Source organism: Ascidiella aspersa, chromosome 7, assembly GCF_963924565.1.
Source record: "Ascidiella aspersa chromosome 7, kaAscAspe10.2, whole genome shotgun sequence".
NCBI lineage: Eukaryota > Metazoa > Chordata > Ascidiacea > Phlebobranchia > Ascidiidae > Ascidiella > Ascidiella aspersa.
In genome coordinates, this window is record NC_139453.1 from 16249429 (window position 1) to 16268202 (window position 18774).

General features: G+C 37.2%; 2 protein-coding genes across 3 annotated transcripts in view; one reads left to right on the top strand and one right to left on the bottom strand.

The window, feature by feature from the left end:
* Positions 1-1710, top strand: part of LOC146138047 (integrator complex subunit 1-like) — a 29310-nt gene extending 27600 nt beyond the window's left edge. The window contains exons 39-40 of one of the 2 annotated variants that reach the window (XM_083394915.1): positions 4-222; positions 739-1710. In XM_083394915.1, coding sequence (XP_083251041.1) covers positions 4-222; positions 739-1050 — 531 coding nt within the window. In that variant the 3' untranslated portion in view covers positions 1051-1710. The remainder of the gene's footprint in view (positions 1-3; positions 223-738) is intronic. The other variant, XM_083394914.1, reaches the window with a different exon arrangement.
* A 4769-nt stretch (positions 1711-6479) lies between these two features.
* LOC146138048 (caspase-2-like) lies at positions 6480-10888 on the bottom strand. The gene is made up of 8 exons (XM_083393682.1): positions 10608-10888; positions 8568-9161; positions 8367-8480; positions 8148-8255; positions 7904-8074; positions 7743-7835; positions 7478-7660; positions 6480-7256 (listed from the first exon to the last, which is right to left on the bottom strand). Exons 1-8 carry the CDS (start codon positions 10800-10802, stop codon positions 7083-7085), a joined length of 1632 nt encoding a protein of 543 aa, XP_083249808.1. The 5' UTR covers positions 10803-10888; the 3' UTR covers positions 6480-7082.
* Between the last annotated feature and the right edge of the window lie 7886 nt (positions 10889-18774).

Below are 18774 nucleotides of genomic sequence, written 5' to 3' on the forward strand. Positions count from 1 at the left end.
CAGGTTCTAGCTGACTTTGACGAGTCGTCCAAACGCCGAGTCGACGACCTTTCGCCTTTCTTGACTCGTCTTGTACAGTTGTTCGCCCAAAGTCGCGATAGAAAAGTTAGGCGATCAGCTGTCAGCGCTGCAGTGCGACACGCTCGCACCGACCCGGACTGCGCATCACAGTTGCTACCTGCTTTTCTCACATGTTTGACTGAAAGTATCCCCGTAAGTTTCGCCATTTACTACTTTATTTAAATGTTTACTTGCGATTTTGTGAGAGTTTTTATTTCCTCATGTTACCTTTGACGAATTGTTGTGTTCTACTGAAATTGTGTTATGCTTTTTAAAGCGGGGGTTCTTACGAAGGGGTACGTATAACCCTTGGTGGTACGACACACCAAAGCAGGGGGTACGACATGCAGTGTGAAATTATGCACTAGTTAGGCATATTTGTGAAGAATGCGTATTTTACTAAAAGCAACAACACCAAAGACATTGGTAAATATACTGGTTGTTTGTGTTGTAAATATTGTTGAACTTTCAAGACTGTAATTAATGCATGCATTCAACACGTAAGTTATGAATACACTTTTTTCCTATTATTACAATTTTATTTACTTCCGTCGGCCATTGAAGTCAGGAGACACGAGAAAATGTCGTTAAAGGGTACAAGCGCTGAAAGATCAAGAAACACTGGCTTAAAGAATGCTACCGAAAGTTTTTCTTACCAATATTTTATTTTCTCTGCAGGATAAGGAGGGCACGAAGCGGTTCATCCAGCATAGCAGGCCCGACCCTCTCTCAAACTCCTTCATTAATGACACTGCGCCGCAAGCTAGAGATGTCATTCCTTATTTACCAGAAATGACGATTTTGTGCCGCGATGACGCAATGAAATTGTTAGGATGTGCGTTTGACGCCGCTTTGAATTGTGGGGCCCCTCTGTCGTATCCAGAGCCAACATCAGAAAAAGACAGCAAGGAAGTAGGCGGGATTATCGCAAGATGCCTGGTGCTGCTAAGGGGGTTAAATATCGATGAAGTAAAAGGAGGATCGACATAACACTTTCTACTTTTATGTTCTAACTGGTGATCTTAAATCCGACTTAGCAATCACCAAACAGTTATGGCATATGTTTTCTACCAGCCTACAAGTCAGTTTCCGCTCCATACTTAATGTTTAAACATTTGTCGAGTTAAAATCGGAAGTTCGGTTGTTCACTAACCAGGGCTGTGGAGTCGAACTCGGGACTCAAATAATACTACGTATAACTGAATAATACTACGTATAAACCGAGTCCCGACGCGCGCATACGCACTGCGTATTACGCAGTACTTCATTCGAACCCATTAAGGGCGCAAAATCACATATTGTACTCGGATGAGTTTACGACTACCCTCTTTGGTTTGCCACATATTCACCCTATTTTGCTCGCGGAAATTGGATGAAGGCTTTTGAGTTGAATCGCGACTGAGATCCGAAATATTTGGCCGAAGTAAACTCGGGACTAGAGTGTATTTTTAGGCCGGAGTTTTGTTTTTAACCGACTCCGCAGCCCTGTTACTAACATGTCACTATATTGCCTTCTTTGAATTTCAACACGATTTGCTGCCAATCAAATTTTTATAAATATGTTAAGTGCAGTACAGTATGCCACTAAATTTACGTGAAAATAGGTTTTTCAGGGAACGAAAATACCTTACTGCTAATTATTTACTGTAGTGACAGAAGTGGGTTATATTTCAAAGAATCTTGAAATAAACGTGAGGCATTGCGGTTTCTAAACACAACTTAAATAACAGTGGTATTGATGTTAAATTAGTTGATACTTCCAAATAGACTTGTCTATTTGGTTGCCAGGACAAAGTTGGATAGCAGAGAAAGTTTGATTATATAGTCCCAACATCAATTTGGTTCTCCGTTTCAGATAGGACTCAACTTGAGATTTTATTAATAGATAGAAATCGCTCTTTTGGTGTAAACAAAGTATAAACCGATGTTTCGGCAGCAGGTACCAGCTGAGCTCATCAGGGTTAATAATTCAAACGAGAGTGCGTTAGCCATCTTATATACTGAAACTATAACATAAAAAGACTACAGATTAAAATTTATAAATCAAGACGTCGCTGAAGTATGCGATAAACTGTGACGCGACGAAGTCATTCGGTGCAGAACTGCGCCGTCGGACAACGAGCGTTTATCAGCTATGGCGTTAGCTGCAACGACGAGTAGATAGCCGGATACCACAAATCCTTTTTGTTCATGGTGTTAGGACATTTGTCAATCCGGAATGATTCAATGAAGTCTTTTGTAATAGTGCGGTTCCCAGTCAAGAATTTTACAATTATCCCAATCGATTCCGTGTCGAAGTTCAACCGCATGCTCTGCCAGAGCTGACCGGGATGCCCTTCCATGGCAGACATCACGCATATGTTCATGTTTCCTGGTGTGAAATGAACGTTTAGTTTCCCCTATGTATGCTGCCGAACAACCTCCACAGGGGATCTCATAAACATAGACGTTTTCTGGCCGATTTGAAAGCTGTAGAAATGTCGTGGCTTTTTAAAATACGTTTTAGTTTTTTTCCAGACCTGGAATGTAAGGAATAATGGCCAGGCCTTTAGGTTCTTAAATGGTTCTAGATTTGTTTTGGGGTTTGAACAGCCAGTCGGGGTATCTGTTTATTCTTATGGCCTTTTTAACATGTTTAATTTCGTTAACTTCGTCCTTATTGTTAGTAGGCCTACAAAGTTTTGACGCTTGGTGTAGCAGAGTGTTCACAACGGAGCGTTTGTGCTGTAGAGGGTGGTCCGATCTGAAATTCAAGTAGCGATCTGAATGCGTTAGTTTTCTAAATACCTTGGAAGATGGTTTACGAGACCGGTTCCGAGTGATTAATGAGTCCAGAAATGTAATTGAGCCTTTTTTTCTGTTTCCATTGTGAATTTTATGGTTGGTTCCAAGCTGTTTAAGTGGTCCAGGAACTGCTGTATCAGGTTGGTTTTTATTATAACAAACGTCATCCACGTATCTTCGCCAAATTCGCGGGGGGGGGGGGTATGGAATGAATTCATGACGCGTTGCTCGATGTCCTCCATAACCAAGTTTGCCACAGTTCACAGTTACTGAAACCGGTGATCCTGTAGGGCTAAAACTGAATTAGTTTGAAGCTGATGCTGGTTTCTGCTATGATTGAATCCGGCTCCGTTTGTTAAGATTGATCGAAGGTTGCTTGAAAGGTTGCGTGTTCTAACAGTTTAGCCACAGCAAGGTATTAAACGGATCTGAGTTTATCGAGAACATCAGAACAGCAATCAAGTTACAGGAATAACTTAAGGTCCATGCACAGTACTAACGGTCCAGTATAATAAAGTCTGTCCGTTACATTATTTCAGTTGGTTAAATTGTCCAGATCAGTTCCAGTTACGACGATTTACTGATTAAATTGAGATCCCGTCTCGTTAGGCTTTAGTACACATCGCCTGGCCGTAAAAGCATTTAGCAGAGGCGTGTAACGGGTAACGTCTCCGTGTTACTTGGCTGCGATATGGCTGCGATAGATAATATGTAGGGGGTAATCTTATTATTTGTTTTCACAAACAAATTTATGACGTGACGCAAACGCAGATAAACATTTGACTGTGTCTATAAACAAGTAACACGGATACGTTACCCGTTAACATGCCTCTGCTATGCCTTTATGGCCAGGCGATGTGTACTAAAGCAGTGGTCGGCAAACGCCGGATTGGGTACCGGTCCGCAGCAGGGTTGTCAGATTAAATTTTGTTTAAACACGAACTGTACGTAAAAACCTGGTAAAAAGTAAAAAATAATTAAATGTATTTTTATATTTAAAACACATTTACCTTCGTTGTAGCACGTTCAAAACATTCATAATGCATATTTTTATTACAAAATCTAACTTCTAGTACTTACAATATATCGAAAAATGGGCTAAAATACAATGTGTTTTAATTTTAGGCGTGCTCACCTTAAAAGTGCAATAGAATTTCATGCAAACAATGTTTATAAACTATGTCCCATATTTAGGCAGGAAAGGTTTCGACAAAACGTATGTATATTAATTAGTTGTAGCCTCTTTCTATAGTTTTAGACTATAAAAATGACCAAAAAAATTAGGCCAAAGAGCCTTATGATTTTTCTGACATCTACCACGTTAAAAAAAAGATTTTTGTTGTCAAAAAAGTCATTCTGGCAAGCCTTGTACGTATGTCTATCCTATACTTTTCAGATGTCGGTGTGGTTCGTACTTTTTCATATTGCCATTATTTATTTTTTTAGTTTTTATATTACGTATAGGCTAACTATGGAAAGTGTCGTGTAGGACCTGGTCAAAAATGGGATCATACATTATTATATGTTCTACGAAAGTGTGACTTCTTATTTTGAAAGAATGCTTTAAATATCCTTATTTTGAAATGCTGGTAACAATATAGGAATTGGTAATAATGGTATAAGTGTAATTTAAGAAAAAAACAAGGCCTAAAAGTTTTATTTAAATGAACCGCTGGTTGGGGTTAAATTAAATTGTTTGCCTATGCCGCCCGCGGTTTGTAATAAATTTACTTTCCTGAACATTTGTTGTTTTTAAGGCCGGTCCGCGACAAAATTTAGTTTTAAACCGGTCCGCAGTGTAAAAAAGGTTGCCGACCCCTGTACCTACTAAAGCCTAACGAGACGGGATCTTAACTGAATCAGTAAATCGTAACTGGAACTGATTTGGACAAATTAACCAACTGAAATAATGCAACGGACAGACTTTATTATGCTAGACTGTGTTATTACTGTACCATGGACTTTAAGCTATTCCTGTAAGTTGATTGCCGTTCTGATGTTCTCAATAAACTCAGATCCGTTTAATACCTTGCTGTCGCTAAACTGTTAGAACACGCAACCTTAACAAACGGAGCCAGACTCAAATCATAGCAGAAACCAGCATCAGCTTCAAACTAATTCAGTTTAGCCCTGCAATCCCATGGCTGTTCCAAAAATCTGTTTGTAATTGAGATTTTATCGTTCGTAATAAGAAATTTAGTCTTAGGAATATCCATACTTTAACATTGTAAACAGTAACACCACGCTAGATTTTTTTAATAAGTCGCCCGTGATTTTGACCATATACACATTGAAGCACTGGAATAGTTTTTTTTCTCACAGTAACGCCGAGAATATATCGGGAAACGTTATTTTAAATATAGCGAATTGGTGTAGGCTACTTCTTTGGAAAAATCAAATTGTCGATTTACAGCCCCAGATTAGTCAAGGACGTGTTGTAACTAAATTAATATATATTATGATCTAGCCAACTATTTGACTGACCGGCACCAATCATGGACAAGCGGGTAAGAACCACTGTTTGAGTGTTCGCTTGTATGCATGTTAACTTTCCCCGAAAGAAACCTCCTTGATTTCCTGGCTGGGCCAAAACAGTCATCTATGGTCTCCGACTACAGCGCTATTCCAAGGTCATAACTTTTGCTGTGAACAGGAAATTTTTATAGAACATGTGGCAACTTATTGCTAAAAGATTGAATTTTTGTATGGCGAGGGTTTGATTTTATTTATTCAAAAGATAATCAAGTTACTAGATAATATGTCAAAATTGTATCAACACGCCCCGGTCTCCCCTACTAAAGCCTAACGAGACGGGATCTTAACTGAATCAGTAAATCGTAACTGGAACTGATTTGGACAAATTAACCAACTGAAATAATGCAACGGACAGACTTTATTATGCTAGACTGTGTTATTACTGTACCATGGACTTTAAGCTATTCCTGTAAGTTGATTGCCGTTCTGATGTTCTCAATAAACTCAGATCCGTTTAATACCTTGCTGTCGCTAAACTGTTAGAACACGCAACCTTAACAAACGGAGCCAGACTCAAATCATAGCAGAAACCAGCATCAGCTTCAAACTAATTCAGTTTAGCCCTGCAATCCCATGGCTGTTCCAAAAATCTGTTTGTAATTGAGATTTTATCGTTCGTAATAAGAAATTTAGTCTTAGGAATATCCATACTTTAACATTGTAAACAGTAACACCACGCTAGATTTTTTTAATAAGTCGCCCGTGATTTTGACCATATACACATTGAAGCACTGGAATAGTTTTTTTTCTCACAGTAACGCCGAGAATATATCGGGAAACGTTATTTTAAATATAGCGAATTGGTGTAGGCTACTTCTTTGGAAAAATCAAATTGTCGATTTACAGCCCCAGATTAGTCAAGGACGTGTTGTAACTAAATTAATATATATTATGATCTAGCCAACTATTTGACTGACCGGCACCAATCATGGACAAGCGGGTAAGAACCACTGTTTGAGTGTTCGCTTGTATGCATGTTAACTTTCCCCGAAAGAAACCTCCTTGATTTCCTGGCTGGGCCAAAACAGTCATCTATGGTCTCCGACTACAGCGCTATTCTATATACGTAATACGTATGCATAAATATGACGACACAAAAGCAGATTAAATAAAATGTATTTCGTTCTACGATCAGTCTATCATATTCTTTAGCAGTGTTTCGAATTTTTTTGCTGTGGAACACTTCCAACCTTTTTTCCTTACCGAGGTTTTATTTGACAATAAGTGCAGGAATAAAACTTTTACTCCCCCCTTTAAAAAAACAAAAACTACAATAATAAAGCAGTTTAATAATAATAAATAGCAATCCGTATATCTTAAACAAAAAATGCTTCTATTATATAGGAATTTTCATAACATTTAAAGCTTTTATTAACCGTAACGCCTAAACAAGTTAAACATATTTTAGTAAAACATACACAGCCTAAAAAAATAACTTTGTTGCCCACCAGTGGGTCCATCGGTTCCAAAGCATTGCTCATAAAAAACTGTAAAAAAAACTATCATCAACACAAACACACATAAAATAAAACTCACAGTAAAGGTACAAATATGGCAGCCATAAAACAGAAAACAAATATGATTACATTGGAAAACATACTTTAACTGGTAAGAAGGGTCGTTCAAAATATGGCAGTTGCAGGTGGAGAGCAGCAAGTTAATAACGTGTAAAGTGAAACTTTGTGCTACAATATAGACAGGTTTTAAAGCCCCGGAAAAAAGTAGAGTTTCTTGCATAAGGTAGATGTGAACTCTGACATTTCCTTACATCTGTGGTATGCTGAGTTGGGACAGTGACCTTCTCGGGCCTTTACCATGTTGTTTACCATAGTCATGATTTCCAACAAGTGTTTGTCACATGCATGGTATGCAAGAACCTGAAAATCATAAAAGAAATGAACGAACAGACCACTTTCCAATTAGTTAAAAAAAAATTGCATTTCATTTACTACATGATAAGTAGGGGTGAATGCTCACATTTTAGTTCAGTATATGGCAAAAACAGAAAAATAAGACTTACATACCGTCACGCTCATAACCAAATTGCCTAAGTCATTTTTTATCTTTTTTACGCTATGTAACTTTTAGTAGATCTTACCCTAACAAGTGCTTGTATGTACCAGCTTCCATGCTTAGTATTTCTCATGGCTGTGTAACCACGAACAGTAGCATATCCCACAATTTGATCAGAATAGCTGGGCAACTTGTTTGGAAAAGCAGGCCTAGATGACCTGTGGTTTTGTGCCGAACATGTGTGGGTGTTTACATCGTCTTGTGAGGTCTTCATTGAAAAAAATAACAAATAAATATATTTGTAAAGTCAAGCATAAAAAAATTACAGTTAGTTAAAAAATTACAGTTACCCAATTAGTTTCACATTTCGGTTTTCCTGGTGAATCTATCTCATCTACACCTTTGTCTGGGTTGTCACCACGACATGATTGAAAAAATAGCATCTAAAATAAAACAATTCACATATTTAATTGCCTTTTATACAAACATGTTATTTCACATTTTTTTTCACTTTTGGCTTGTTGTGTAAAGCTGGACAGCCATCATTGCTAAATAATTTTAGTGTATCCTCTATTGACACATGGGCACCATCCCGACCATAAAATATTCCATCATGTCCATGGGTCATCACAGCAATCATCATACTGTCAGAGGTTTCATGTTCTTTTAAAGAAGCAAATTTCTGTTTTTCAAGTAAATATTTTCAGTTTTAATGAAAATAGGCTGATTTAGCAGCTTTAGAAAATAGATACAACCTGCAATGTGTCCCATATTTCGCCTGCTGTTCCATCAATTAGAATATAACATCTGAAGCCAAGCTGACGAAAAATCAATTCCAACCTTTTTCGGTCAATATCACCTCCCTTAAGAAAATGTCTCTATGTATTAACACATATTAACTAAGACAACAAAAGTGTATGGTAGACTAACTTTAACCAATATTTATTCAAAATATTTAAAGCAGTCTAATATACCAGTCTATTTTCCAAACAAGCAGACTCTTCAAATTTATCAATGCTGATTATAAGGGCCAGGCCTTTGGGTGTCCGGCACATGGGATAACTGTCAAAATCATGTTGAAGCTTAAACTGTCAAAAAGTGATTTATATTATAATTATACCAATTTATCTAAACAAAAAAAAAACACAACAGCAATAAGCAAATAATATCCAAACCTTTATTAAAGATCTTCGCACAATTAATTCATCATTTTGTGGTGCATCTGCAAGGTCATTTGTGGAAGACATGCCCCAGGTTTGATCTTGGTCCATACGATAATTTCTTAACTGATGTGAAGAGCCAGATATTGGCATGAAACTAGTAGCCCTTATTTCTGAAACCAATGTTTTAACTGAAGAAGTTGATTCCAGGTCTGACAGGGAATTACATGGAGAAGGGACAATTTCTATTGTATGATTTGCATCCATAGCACCACAAGATCTTTGACGCTTTGAAAAAAATACAGCACTTGTATCCTCATTTTCTATTGGATTGTGATTCCTAAAATTGATTTCGGAGTGCATATCTGCTGCTGGTCGCTTTTGGGAAAGCGGTGAGGTAAACTTGAATGCAGATACAGTATCTCTATTAAAAGAGGACTCTGACTGATCTCCTAGATGTAAGGAGGCAGTGTTGCTTTGTGTTGAATTTTGTTGTGAATTTGATAATAATAATTCTACCAAGTGATTCTGATTAGTTTTTAACAAAGCATCAATAAAAATCTTGAAAGCTTTTGGTCCCCTGTTTGGAAGTCTTGTCAAAAAATCCACCTAAACACAGGTGCATATTTAATCGCGTAAACTGGTTTGTATGTTTTCACAGACTCAGACAAGAACGGACGCTGGTCTAGAATCCTGCCACATTGTTCAAACAAGTATTAAATCAACTCACAACATTTGGGTTAGGGTGCGGATTAGCGTTTGGGTGAGGTTGGGTCAAGTATTTTTATATTAAATACTAACACTTGACCTGTAGACCCTAACCCAAACCCGCATCCGAACCTTATGATAATCTGTGTTGTGGTATGATTCTAGACCAGCGCCCAAGAATGTTATAGTAAATAAGCAGTATGGCAGAATGCTGGAGACTTGGCGACTATGTCGGCCAAAGAATCAGCCAGAAAACCGAAGAAATTAGTGCAAAAAAAAAAAATTTTAAATAAAAAATTTTTTTTTCGAAAAGAAAGTTTTTTTCCAAGACCAATTTACAAAATACCTTGTGGTTGTTTCCACACATATTTAAACACATCTATTTTTGAACAGCAAAAATATTAATTAACATTACACACTACAATTGGCACAAATTAATTTTGTTGTGTCATTTTGAAAAAAGTTACGGTAGTGTCATTTTGAAAAAAGCATGTGGTTTAGTGAGAAAAAAACAGTGTAAGGCATATAGACTGTTTATTATTTTAAAAGTACACACTTTTGATCATACAATTGTTACGTGTTGGCATTTTAACTTTGAATTGGCAAGTACTTCTATATTGAGTTGATTTCCTGTATATTGAGTTGAATTCCCCATTCCTGTTAAATGTGCAGGTATAACATCCGCATCAGCATATTAAGGATGTACCAGGCTATGCTTCTCCACCTAAGGCCTAAAGTATGTTTTTGGTTGTTTAATCACACAAGTGCAAAAAATGTTCGCGCATTCTTTAGCCTGGTTTTGCTAGGTTTATGTGCCTTTGTTTTCAACAAATCTATCCCAAAGGTAATATGCATACTATGGGGTATGTTGCACTGTGACTGTGACAATTTCTATTAAATTTTATTATAAATATCATTATATCGAGCAATATAAATTGGAAATTTATCCAAAGAATATTTTTTTGTGCTTTTCAATCTGGTTTTGAGCAGCACGTTTTCACACAAGTTTGCCTGAAAAATATCTATGTAACACTTTTAAAGCAAGAAAAGCAGACATGTACGTTACGTACACCCCCAACCCCAGGTTGTACCTTCACATGTCCCTTATGTATTTGTTAATGACTTAATGTCACAAAAAATTTTGCGCCTTTGGCGCTACGTTTTGTTGTCTAATTTACTTGTTAATAACCCTTGTTAATCGCCAAAACATGGCAAGGTTCATACATTCCTTAGGCGAACACATCATTCAAGTTTAGGGGCGCGACCAAAAACCGAAGAATTTTTGCCAAAAATGTCTGTCACCAGAAGGCTGGCAAGATTCTGCCAGCCTGGTAAATAAGTACTTACATTTCGATCAAATTTTGTAGACTTTGATTGAATAGCTTCTACAACCCTATCATTAAATAAATGGTTAGCAACACATTCTTGGAGAACTTCCTCAATATCCAATTCGTTTGCCAGGCAAACACGATTTTTTAGCAGCAGATTCTTATTTGCAAATTCCATGACTTTGAAAGTATAAATGATGTGAAAAAATTGCATTTTGTCATGAATGGAATTTTGGCGCTCTTTCACTATTGTACGTGAAAATGAATAAAAAAAAAATTTCTTAAAATGCCGCTTACCACAACGCATATTGTTTGGGTTAGGGTGCGGGTTAGCGTTCGGTTGAGGGTGGGTGAAGTTATTATTAATAATAAACATAATATTACTTGACCCACCCTCACCCAAACGCTAACCCGCACCCTAACCCAAACAATATTCGTTGTGGTATGCGGTATTTTATTTATTTTTTTTGCATAACTTTTCACGTACAATAGTGAAAGAGCGCCGGAATTTTATATCCTCGTAACTTTAAAATTTAAATGCAATGCATTTCTGCAACAAATTGGCAAAAACTACTATTCACATATTTTTTTAAAGGTTCTGGTGTGGAATTCGTTACAAAGGTAGAAGCCCTGTGCAGCTCAGTCTCTAGCGGAGACTCCGGCCGCATTATAAACTTTACAGCGTGCACTGCTCGCTCCGCCATTAGCGGTACTCGGTATAAACACAACAAGGCAGGGTTGCAGTTGTTGTTATTTTTGTCAGGGTATTTTATGGAGTAATACGTCAGTTGGCAAGTTGACTGTTATAAATGGGGTTGTTAAAATTTATTGATATATATAAACCTATAAATTTCGTTTTGGTTTATAAGAGAGGAAATCTAGTTAGAAAGGCAAAAGGCGTCATCAACTAAAACAATACAAATGACGTAAAACTTGCACTAAAAGTAGAAACTTAGGAGTGGTCGCATACATATGTCTACAAGCATAAAATAATAATTTGTAACCCAATGATACAAGAACGGGGTCGGATCCGGGAGGGGGGATTTATCCACGGGCCACGGCCCCCCAACATTTTTTGCCAACCACGCCTCCAAACATTTTTTTACAAATGTAAATACAAAAAGTTGTTGCGCTTTGCGCATACTTCTGACAATCTTTTTAATGTTTTCTTCCGTCGTATGCTTTCAATTGAAAGTTTTGCCAATTTAAACGCTTTTTGATGCTTTTGCGATTAGACTGGTTTCAGGCTGCCTTTTGCTCGCGAGTTCGTGTTTTGAAGAATAATTATTTTTTAAAGTCAGTAAATTTACATCGTAACTTTGTGACGTCATCCCTAAAAATTTCATGAACCCCAAAACAAAATTCTGGCAATTGTGTCTGCGTAAAAACTAAATAAAATCATAAAATTCACCCGATCCGTTAGAAATTAGTGCATTTCAAAGCAAAAATATTTACGACAATTAGGGCATCCAATGGCAGAAAAGTCTAGACTTTTAGACCTTGAGGTCCTGGCAATGCACTAATTTGGACCTTTAGGTAAACTCCCGGCGTAGATTAACTGAAAATATTCGTTGAACATTCACAAAAGATTACAAAAAGTGTGAGATGGCATTAATAACACTTGACCCACCCCAACCCAAACGCTAACCCAACCCTAACCCAAATAATGTGCGTTAATGTGATAATTATTTGAATGCTGATGAGAAAGCCCAAACTCAGGTGGGCATAAGATAGTTTCTCGTCTATGGTACTGAACTTTCATTGTAATTTAAAGAGCATAACTGTCAGGTCGCTTATAGATTTATTGCACATTCACATAATTACAGCGCAGTAAAAACACGTGTTGTCAGAAGGCGTGTATTGTTGACTGACGTTTTGTAGAATTCGGATACAACTAACGTTGCAGTAAAAGGGAATGCGTTGGGGATTAAAACTAGCCAGTTAACGAGCAGGGTGCAGGGAACAGGAAATACGCCAGAAAGGATTTAGCACACGCACAACAAACACAGTACTGCAAATAAGAAATACAGACGCTGGTTGCTACACCATCCCCTTCCCCAGAAACGCGAAAAAAGTTCCTAGCAGTTCGTTGGGCCGCGCTTCTTCTTTTAAATCTTCCCAGGATCCGATCACGAGTCGACCAGCAAACGCAGAACGTCGGACATTTGTGCAATATGGAAACAGCACGTGTTGGGGAGCATGGTGTTCAATAGAGCGAAAAGGTTTCATGAATTCCTTGTCTTGGCGGCCAACGAACAACTCCAGGGGTAGCTGATTGTACGACACGATGTAACGTCTGAAATGGTATTTAAAAGGCACAATAAACAAAAAATGCAAAACACTTTGGAATAGCCTATAATGCGAAAAATGATCGTCTTAAAACGCAGTTCGAATTTCAAATCGCAAAACTGAAGTTAGTTGCCTAGAGTATTTTGCTCTAGAATACCAATTGAAAGGGGGTAAGGTGCTAATCTCTGAAACGCGAAAACAAATTACATCGCCTAGTCCACATTAAACGGGTTCCCTAAATAGCAGAAATAACAACCTTGGCGCAAAAGGTCATTCTAGAACAGGGGTCGGCAACCTATACGGCCCGCCGATGGAATTCATCCCGCCCGCCACCTCTTTGACAAATTAGACACGAGTCGATTTCACAAACTTTTTGACTATTTTAACAAGTGCAAAAAATTTTCGCGCTTCGCGCGAACCATCTTTTTGCGTGCGTCACGGAAAACGTATTCAAAATGTTGGAGACATATTATTTTCGGCAATGTAATAAAAACTTGCAAGAAATGCCAGAATACCCTGAAAATAATCGCACTCGCTTCGCTTGCGAGGTGGGTCTTGACTTAAAAACTAACAAACACCGACCTAGGTTAACTTTAAATGTTATCGCGTTTCCTAAAATTATTTTGATTACACTTTTATTAGTAGTACGGATGACGACGTGTGAACTCGAATTTTAAACCAAACCAACGCTTTTTTTCGCGCTTTGCGCCAACACTTTACTGCCCCCGTAAACGTAATTAAACACATTTTAAGGACAAAAACGATCCGCGAGGCCCGGCTGATTCACAGTTGTTCTAACATGAAAATAACACAATTCTTAGTTATCATTTTGTGCGGCCCGTGGAGACCTTTCTGAGTTTGGTTTGGCCCGCGACTAGAAAAAGGTTGCCGACCCCTGTTCTAGAAAGTTACTCTCTGCATGCTAGTAACTTCATGTCGACTACATGACGGTTATCTCACACCGTCTGAAAAGTAAATGAGGCATCAAGAGCCTTAAAAGTCATGGGTTTATAATACCCAGAGCATGTTCGCTTGCAGTCACAAATGAGATAAATCTCGCGTTATGTTGGAAATTGGCAAAGGTTTGGCCTTCTGCTCTGTTTTCCTTCTAATAATCATAACGGTTAAGTGACGCAGGGATTTCAGACAAAGTAATCAGGTTATTTTGGGTAAGATGTAAAAAAATCGATCACAAAAACACATGACCAGAGACAATAGCCGCAGTGGCTTTGACACTTTTGAAGTAACGACTTCTTTAAGTGCTGGTTGAGATAGAATCTATCCGTTTATTGGTTTTGAGATTAGGTATCACGAGAGGTGTTCAACCTCGATCGTAATACTTTCACCTAAAAAACTTTACCAAAATGGTCCATAATTTTGCAACAAAAACTGTAACAGTCTTGCGTAACTAACAATTTAAAGCGTCAAACGATTTTTCTCTGCATTACATCTAATCAAACATCAAATTAACAAGCAATAACGCTGGCATAAACTTGTCAACAAACGTTTCAACAAATCATAACTGATCGGCGTAGCTTAAAAATACTTACAAACGACAAAACTGCGCTAGCAAACCAAATGAATACAAACTTTCTACACAACCTGACAGTATGCATAAAATTTAATTCAGAAGGGTTTAATTGCGTGTTCATATCACGTCGGGGTCACCAATGTATATTTCAACAGGTGAGACATGACCACCGTACTATCTGAACTCCACTAAATCGAAACTAAAACAAACTTTCATTGTAATTTAAAGAGCATACTGTCAGGTCGCTTATAGATTTATTGTACATTCACATAATTCAGTATAGCTCGCTTTCAATAAAATGGCTTACAGCGCAGTAAACACGTGTTGCCAGTAAGGCGTGTATTGTTAATTGACTGACGTTTTGTAGAATTCGGATACAACTAACATTGCAGTAAAAGGGAATGCGTTGGGGATTAAAACTAGCCAGTCAACGAGCAGGATGCAGGGAACAGGAAATACGCCAGAAAGACTTTAGCACACGCACAACAAACACAGTACTGCAAATAACAAATACAAACGCTGGTTGCTACAGTACCATAAGATTGTTACGTCACAAATTGAGGTATTGGAGCCTAAAGCGTTTATGGCACATTGTTAAGTCAAATTAGTGCATTGTCCGCGACCTCAAAGTCTAAAAATCGGACTTTTTGATCCTTTGGATGCACTAATTGTCGTAGACCTTTTTGCTTATAAATGCACTAATTTTTAACGGATCGGGTGTAAAATTTCACTGCTTGTATTTAAATTTCAGCATGCTGTTTGCTACCAGACATGGTAGGCCTATACCAAAAATAAGACCTTCTTGGACTATTTTTCAAGTTCTCCAATGTTTTCAGCTACGTTTTTTTTGTACCGGTACCATGCTGTTTGCTACCAGACATAATAGGCCTATTGTAGCGCGTCGGTTTATTATTTGTTGTTATTTAATTACGTGGCCCAATTGCAGACCTGCCACGATTGCTCGTAAATTAACACGAAGATGTTATTTGCATTCCGTAAACACGCCTCTGCTAATCGATGGCCAGGCGTGTGTACAAAAGTCTAACGAGACGGCATCTTAACTGAATCTACTGAACGTAACTGGAACTGACTGGATCTCAATTTAACCAACAGAAATAATGTAACGGATAGACTTTATTATGCTGGACTGTGTTAGTACTGTACAATCGACTTTAATCTATTCCTGTAAGTTGATTGCCGTTCTGATGTTATACAATAAACTCAGATCCTTTTAATACCTTGCTGTGGCTGTTAGAACACGCAATTTTTTAAGCAACCTTCGATCAACCTTTAACAAATGGACTCGGATTTAAATCATACCATAAACCTGCATCAGCTTCTAAACAAAACTAAGTTTAGCCCTGCACTATACCGGTACCAAAAATAAGATCTTCTAGGACTATTTTTCAAGTTCTCCAATGTTTTCAGCTAGGTCTACGTATAAAAGCCTTTATCAACAACTAAACTCCTTTTTTGTGTCTTTATACTTTGCGTGGTGTTGTTTCAATGCATTCCCTGATGAAGGCATCCTACATAGGTAATTAATCGATGTTAGAGAAAATAGAAAGGTAGCGTGAAGATCTTTATTTTAGTATTGCCGTACGGTAACATTATAAATAGTATTAGTCTGTGCCTTTGGCATTAAACTCTAACGCGATGGTTCTCAACCTTTTATGCTTCGTGGCCCCTTTCATAGGCTCTCGACCCTCGTGGTCCCCTGCTTAAAAAAGTATGCTTACCCAGAATTGTATTTAATATTTTCCACATTAAAAAGAAATACAACTATTAAGCAAAGTCCAAAGAATAAATACACTTAGCATACTTTTTAATAATTTAATTTAACAGATCAGTCATTTTATTTCAATAACTTATAGTTAATCATTGCAAAGCTTAGCCTAATTGTTCTTCTACTTATCCAAGGTTTTTTTCTTTTTCGTCTCTGTTTCGTAGTGAGCCAAGCGAATGTCATTTTATACATCGAGACAATTTCTGGATTTCGTTTTATTGCGCGTCACATCAGACAATCCCGCTACACCAAGATAGGTATAGTTGCGAATTAAACGCACATTACGTCGGCCTACTTGCTAAGTCAGTGGTTTTGCTACATTCCTCCCTTTGTTCATTTTTGAACTATGCATTCCTCCCCATAAGACGAAAAACAAATATAACGCAAAAAATTGTGGCAATTTAAAATATCAATTTATTTCACATTACAACTCAATGGGAAATTCGCTCTTGTTTGCGCCCTAAAAGTAATTGTATACGCGGCAACGCAAGTCATCCTCAACACCAAGTTTATATTTGGTTTGCTCTTAATCTGTTCCAAATGTGAACCGGATCTAAATTATAATGGACGGTGTTCATCTTGGTATATTGTAGTTTAGTTTTATAAAGTATAACTAACTATTTACCATATAATGTGCTTATTCGGTAAGAATTAGAATTTGTACCAACAGTCTAAACCAGTGGTTCTCAACCTTTTTTAGCTTACGGACCGGTGAAATTTCAAAAAAAGTTTTGCGGACCGGTGGACCTTCAAAAATCAAAATCAACTCAAAATGTAATTACGACAAAAGTATATGCTACTTAAAGCAAATAAGGGAAACGTCAAAAAAGCAATTTGCTTCGGTCTTTTTGATATCATCGGCGTTTTACGTACAACACTTGCACCATTTTGACTAACAATAAAGTCCCAAGTAGACTATTAACGTTATGTTGAGTCACAAAGCAGCAAATTACGTAACTGTCGAAGTTCTACATTTAATGGACAAGCCTTTAACATCTTATATAAAATTGTAATATATTTGGCGGACCGGTGGGGAAGTTGATACGGACCGGTCCGCGGACCGGCGGTTGAGAACCACTGGTCTAAATGCGTATTGATTGATTTCGATTGCTCATGTGTGTCATCGTGAATAATGTGAGAACCACTGATTAGACCAAAAAATGTAATTTAAATAGGTCAGTTATTGTCCCGTTTTCATTCCTAAGAAGGATATGTGAAACAGAAAAAGATAGTTGAAAAAACACTGGCCTAGCCCATGAGGCGAATAAATATTGACATGCCTATATTTTACATGATAGGAAGTTATCTGTGGCCAACATAATGGACATCCCTAACGTATATACAAAAATATTCTGAACACATTTCCAATTTTTTTTACTGTATTTATGAAATTCCTCCCCTGAACTCATAAAATTCCTCCCTAGGGAGGAATTCCTCCCCGGTTGGGAACCACTGTGCTAAGTAGTGGGCACGAATCTCGGACAGACACCAATAAGTGGAGCCATCGCTTTTGTTATCATATGCCAGCTTCTTTGCAATGGTATATCCATAATGCTCCTAGCAATAACTTCTAGAAAGTTTAACTGGCGAGTAGGGATCTGCATAGTAGAATCCAAGCAACTTTTCGAGATAAAACTAATACACATTATCGGTTCCAATTACCCGATATAAACAAAATTGGATTTCGGGCCCCTTTCTCAGGAAAGCGAGTTCTGCTACAATGTTTAAAGTGTAGTAATTTAATGGTGCACTTAAGTCACTGTTTTAAAATGACTTGACTTCACTTAAGTCTTTACAAATGACTTGGGTTAAAATAATGGGTTTTCATTAACACTTTTTTTTATAAATTTAGATTGTTTATCTCAATTTTTGCACGTAAAAATATTAGCTTACTATTATTCGCGCTGTTGTTATTTTTTACTTGAGTTATTTCTAATAATCGGACAAGTTTTGTAATAATTTAACGTTTAATTTTTATGACAATAAAATTAAATTCGATAGTCTTTGACGCTGGTTTTGTTGCGTTACGTTTATTTACTGTTTACTGCTACAGAAAATAGATTTAAGTCTTTAAATCTTTTTGGTTTAAATTGCAAAAATTTTGTTACATTTTACGCTTCATTGGGCAATTACTATAACGTGACGGGCGGCTTTTCAAATTTGACGTCATCGCAATTTTGCTCTGTTTGATACTTTTATATTGGGCAGTGAAAATGTTTTTATCGTTTTATACGTCTAGCATTTTTGGGGTTAGGGTACGAGTTAGCGTTTGGGTTCGGTTGAATCAAGTGATATTATTATATTTATTGTCTAATAAATTTGAAAGTGCCTTTTTGACCTATGTTGCACTTGGTCAACATTATTTTTTAGCTTTGCACCCGCAAGATCCAGTTGAGATCTGCCATACTTTCCAGACAGGCATCGCATGTTAATTGATTATAAATTGTTTAAAAATTCAAAGTATATTATGTGCATTTTAACTGTATAAAAATCTTTATTTGCTTTTTATACTACAAATTCTATTTTGCTGAAATTATTAGGTTTGTTAAGAACTTCTACCCTATTTTATTTGAATTAAAA

Excerpts from the sequence above, each read along its gene's own strand:
- LOC146138048 (XM_083393682.1), bottom strand. The coding sequence starts at position 10,802 with ATGCAATTTTTTCACATCATTTATACTTTCAAAGTCATGGAATTTGCA. Across the intron at positions 8,256-8,366 it reads CTTGTTTGGAAAATAGACTG|GGAGGTGATATTGACCGAAA; the intron begins GTATATTAGACT and ends CATTTTCTTAAG. Across the intron at positions 8,075-8,147 it reads AAATATGGGACACATTGCAG|AAATTTGCTTCTTTAAAAGA; the intron begins GTTGTATCTATT and ends CTTGAAAAACAG.